The sequence below is a fragment of the Notothenia rossii genome (assembly GCF_949606895.1).
Source record: "Notothenia rossii genome assembly, chromosome: 9".
In the NCBI taxonomy this organism is placed as follows: Eukaryota; Metazoa; Chordata; class Actinopteri; order Perciformes; family Nototheniidae; genus Notothenia; species Notothenia rossii.
In genome coordinates, this window is record NC_136907.1 from 1,347,258 (window position 1) to 1,352,257 (window position 5,000).

At 40.1% G+C, this 5,000-nt stretch overlaps 2 protein-coding genes across 2 annotated transcripts in view; both read right to left on the bottom strand.

The window, feature by feature from the left end:
- Positions 1 to 1,527, bottom strand: part of slco2b1 (solute carrier organic anion transporter family, member 2B1) — a 27,826-nt gene extending 26,299 nt beyond the window's left edge. The window contains exons 1-2 of the mRNA XM_079651142.1: positions 1,403 to 1,527; positions 589 to 726 (exon numbers count right to left, since the gene is read on the bottom strand). Of these exons, the coding sequence (XP_079507268.1) occupies positions 589 to 726; positions 1,403 to 1,489 (225 nt within the window). The 5' untranslated portion in view covers positions 1,490 to 1,527. The remainder of the gene's footprint in view (positions 1 to 588; positions 727 to 1,402) is intronic.
- Positions 1 to 5,000, bottom strand: part of slc13a5a (solute carrier family 13 member 5a) — a 110,661-nt gene that overhangs the window by 79,781 nt on the left and 25,880 nt on the right. The gene's annotated exons all lie outside the window — the stretch shown is intronic.

Below are 5,000 nucleotides of genomic sequence, written 5' to 3' on the forward strand. Positions count from 1 at the left end.
ACCAGCAGCTGGGTTGTAAACAAATAGAAACTGCAGAACTCCCATACAGGTGTTATGAGACAAAGAGAGACATTTAGTGGTTATTTATTGTCTCTTTGTGGTCGTTTTAAATGAGTCTGCAGTCAGTTTGAGTCTCTTGGTATTTGTTTGTTAGCCGAACCTAAATAATCATAAATGAGCTTTTTGCATCTTGTTGTAATTGTTGTGGCTTATTGTTTATTTCCTTTTACTTTATAAATGATGTCTTTATTGAACAAGGACCAAGCATCAAATACACTCATCTCAAGAAGGTGATATATGCCAGATTTGAGCTAGTAGCTAATTTCCATCTGCGTCTCTTTCTGGTCACTTCAGTCTCTTTGTCGTTTGCATCTTGTTTCAGATGTGTTGAATCTGTTTTGGGTTGTTTTGAATTCTATGTTCTGTTGTTTTGTGTCTCTTTGTGGTTTCTCTCTGTCTTTGTCATGGTTTAAGTCTCTGTGGTTATTTTAGTCTCTTCCTGTTTGGTTTATCTTATAGCGACATGTTTGCATTGAAGGCCAATGGGGCCCCCTGTCGTGTTGGGGCCCCTGCTTGTCCGTCACTGACCTCATTGAAAGAAGCCAGGAGTCCCGACTTCTGGCTGTTGAAGCCGTAGCGTCTCTCGATGGTGGAGATGGAGCTCTTCATGTAGCCCGACACCAACAACTGAGCCAACTGCAGCAAACTGTGGCAAAACACGAAGAACTGCAGAGAAGAAGAAGAAGAAGGAGAAGAAGAAGGAGAATATAAAGGAAAACACTGAAACATGGCCGTTGGTTTGGCTCTCTGCGGATGTCAAACTCCTGATTTAAAATGACTCCAGGTTTTGAGTGATTTACGACACAAAGAGTTCATCAGCTTCGTGACATGTCGAGAGGAAATGTTTACATGTGAACAATACCAGGATGAACTTCAGGAAGGGAAGTTTCGCCTCAGACAAGAAGGAAATCGGTGCAGAAAACAAGAAAACCTTGAACTCCTACTCCTGCAGATTAAAATGCTTTTGATTTACACGTAGACAAAGATAGTAACTCATATGTCTCCAATAAAAGCATCTGTGTCCGCGGGGTCTTCATTATTGGGCAGCCTGATATCATGAAATGGCATATGTGTGTATTTTCAAAGTCAGGTTACATAAAAACATGGATCCAAAAACCGCCCATCCTGATTTATTTGTTTTCCAAAAAATGTCTGTTTTATTAGTTGTATTGGTATTGTTTTGTTTTCTATGAAACCTTCTATGTTTTTCCTACTCCATGGAGGATTTCTTTATGTTACTTTTCAAAATATGTTCCGAATGGACTGAAAGCAATATTCAACATTTAAACCCAACGATATGTGCATTTTGTTGTCATCAAACGTAGATGTAAAGTCGACGAACCTTGACGCTGTAGAAGAGACTCCGGCGTCGGGCGGGGGGGCGAAACTCCGCGGGGTCAGGGTTCATCTTGAGGTCGTTGGCTCCCATGATTTAATTTATATCACTCAGACTGAAGCAAAACCTGTAAAATACAACCACAGTTCGACAGAGGTCAAGCTTCAAAGTCCAGAGTCTGATAACACACCTTTATGAACTCAAGGCTTGTGCTGCATGTGTGCACAAAGAGAGGTTGATAGGCAGATAGTCAAATGGAAGCTGCAGACTGAGGTTTGGATAAAAGCCAAATAAATCACTGCATATAGAAAGAGCGGGAGACGTTTAATGAGGGTTTGAAAAAAGAAACAACCGCAATTGGACACAGCTCGAACAAGTGATGGATGGACCTTCAGGGTTCTTCAGACTAGGGGTTACAAGTTGGCGATCTCTGAAGTTTGTTTTACAAATTGGCTTCTGGGTAAAGAGTGAAGTCGCTATGTAGGGAGTTGTTTTTTTGTCATTCAACCAATTGAATACATTTGCGTCCCATTGGTTTAAAGAGTCTTCTGATGGAGCGCCTTGATATCCCATTGGTTGCAAAATAATGGTCCAATTTACAGAAAGCTGAATGGTTAGACCACGGAAAGCCCGTTATCTTTTGGCGCGGATCTGAATTAAGGGGTGAATAATTTGTTTAAAAGTGCATCTATAATTCTTGTTTACATTGCAAGTTAGGGAACTTTTGCTGCATTTATTTGTGTGTAAATAATTGGGTAGAAATAATTAGTAGCTGACTGGGAAAATCAGACAAAGATAACAACATCTTGTTTTTTAAACCTGCACGGATTGTAGAGACGTCTATGAGGAAATGTTCTTACTTTTAGAATCTGTTTTCTGATTGGTTGCGGCTACTCTCTTGCTGAAAGTGATATTTTGGTTTGGGCCTGAACATCTTAGGACAGAAATCACAGCGACGCGGAAAGGGAAAGTAAATCAGAAAAGACGGAAATCAACCTCAGACGATCAGGAAGACACAGACTTCTAATCAGCAGAGGAATGTCTACAGAAGGAAAGACACGCAATCTGGGTGGTAGCTTTTATCTCTTAACGGTCAAATAAAAACAAAACAACCTCAGACTCTAAGAAATGCTCTTTGTTTTTCTGTTATGGTCCGGCAGTGGCTCAGTCAGTCGGGGCTTGGACTGTGAGCCGTAGGGTCGCCGGTTCAAGTCCCCGACCAGACCTAAATATGGAGTGTGGACTGCTACTTGGAGAGCTCCCAGTTCACCGCCTGGGCCCTGCAGTGGTGCCCTTGAGCAAGGCACAGGACATCCCCCCCCCCTTCCTCCCTCACTCCCATTGCTCCCCGGGCGCTGTGTATGCTGTGTGCTCAGCATATGTGACCATTGAAGAGGGTTTCATCCCTCCCATTCTATCTATATTCTTTGAGATTTAAAGTGCGAATTTACAAGAGAAAAACTTAAATATTCGACAAGAATAAGGTGGTAAAGAAAAAACGCAAAAATTCTCTACGTTTAAAGTAAAGGAAAACACTTCTCTAAAATGTAAGTGGTACAAAAATGCAAATATTCCCTAAGATTAAAAATAGTAAATATATCAGAGTTTATTTTGATTAAAGTACTTCAGTTTTTCACCGTGAGCATTATTTTACAGAAGGAAACTTTGATGCTTTCCTTTTTACAGCCGCTCTGTCGGCCTCCAAAAGTATTTCAGTGATTTGGCTGAGTGTCTGTGGGATGGAGGGGGACTCCGCTGCCTCGTCATTATTTGGTGAAGCCGGTTTCCAAACCAGAGTGTGTCGAGTACATTTAACCCCAAGTGGTTCACAATGAATCACTGAGGTGAGGTGGAGACGTTTTAATGAGTTTGCAAAGACATTGAAGATGCAAGAAAAAAAGCTGAAGCGTGATGAGTTGTGATTTCACACCTAAAAATAAAACATCGGAACGTCACCTTCAAACTTTATAAAGTACTTTCTACTGCAAAATAGATATAGTTAGTGATACAGAAATACTCTGCCAAGTCAAACGAATGCATATGCAAATACATATGAATAATAAATAGTATAAATGAAAGATAATTAATATAATAATTACAAATAAATGCATTAATATGTTGCGTCAAGTAAAAAAAGAGTATTTTTTCTAACTATATAACCAAGGGATCAATACAGTTTTATTATAACTTATTATAATATACTACTATACATTCCTTTTGTATTATTTTTAGTGTTCTTTGTACCTTAAGATAGGATAAGATGGAACTGTATTTATTTCACAACATGTATTGGATAAAAGTATTTTTACTGTGAATGTAGAGTAAAAGTATGAAGTAGCAGGAAATGGTAAAGGTACTTCACTACACTGCAGTATCTGAGTACTTAGTTACTCTCTAACACTGATCAGAACTACACCACTCTCAGGATTTAAATACAAGTTTGAAGTTAAGCTTTTATTTAAAAGTTTGCATTGATTTTAAAGTTTGTAAAGTTTGTAAATGAAAACTCACTGTGAGCTGCTTCTCCTCTCAGGTCCGACACTCCTCCGCTGCTCCTCACACAGGGAGGAGGAGGAGGGGGAGGGGCTAGTGTGAGCAGCAGGTGGAGCCAAATGTACACATCACTTTACAACTCATTCTACTATCAGTGAATTATAGTCGCCCCCTGCTGGTGATATGAGAGAATGCAGCCCTATAGGCAAGGCAAGTTCATACAGCACCTTTCAACACAAGGCAATTCAAAGTGCTTTACAAAAATGAAAGACATTCAGAAAATGGCATTTAAAAACAGTCATTAAAAAGAAAAGCTAACAAACATTAAAATACAAAATACATGAATAAAAGTTAGAGTGCAGTTTAAGATGTGAATAGTTCAATTAAAAGCAGCGGCAAAAAGAAAAGTCTTCAGCCTGGATTTAAAAGTAGTCCGAGTTGCAGCGGACCGGCAGGTTTCTGGGAGTTTGTTCCAGATGTTTGGAGCATAATAACTGAACGTCTCCAGGTTTAGTTCTGGTTCTGGGGACAGAGAGCAGACCTGAAGACCTGAGAGATTTGGTTCTGTGTTTATTTACACAAACAACTCAAATCAACCAAACTAATTAAGTGCAAAGTAAGTAAAGTATGAGGTGTGGACGTCAGTGGTATCAGTAGTGTAAATGCAGGGTGAGGGTTGCATGGACATGTATGTGTGAGGGTGTTGAGGTGCACAAAGCAAAGCAACTGAAATCACTGATAGCATACTCAACAGAGCCGGGTGCCTGCAGAGGAAAGCAGAGAGGGAACAGAGGCTTTAAATAGCTGCAGGGCACCAGACCCAGGTGCCCGGAGTTACTACAATCAAGGTGGCTGGATGCAGCACAGCCACACCCTCTCCAGATGAACCCACAGGGGCATCACATATGCTAACAGAAAAATAACTAATAACTGAAGTTTGATCAACATTAAATCAACCATTTCTTAATGATAAACCCCAAAGTGTTTCCTCATTTTCTCATAGACTTCAACACAATCTATTTTTGCCAGTGGAGTCGCCCCTGCTGGATATTAGAGATACAAACCCTTTGAAGGACATACAGGAGATGTACAGTCAATAAGGTTGAATTAA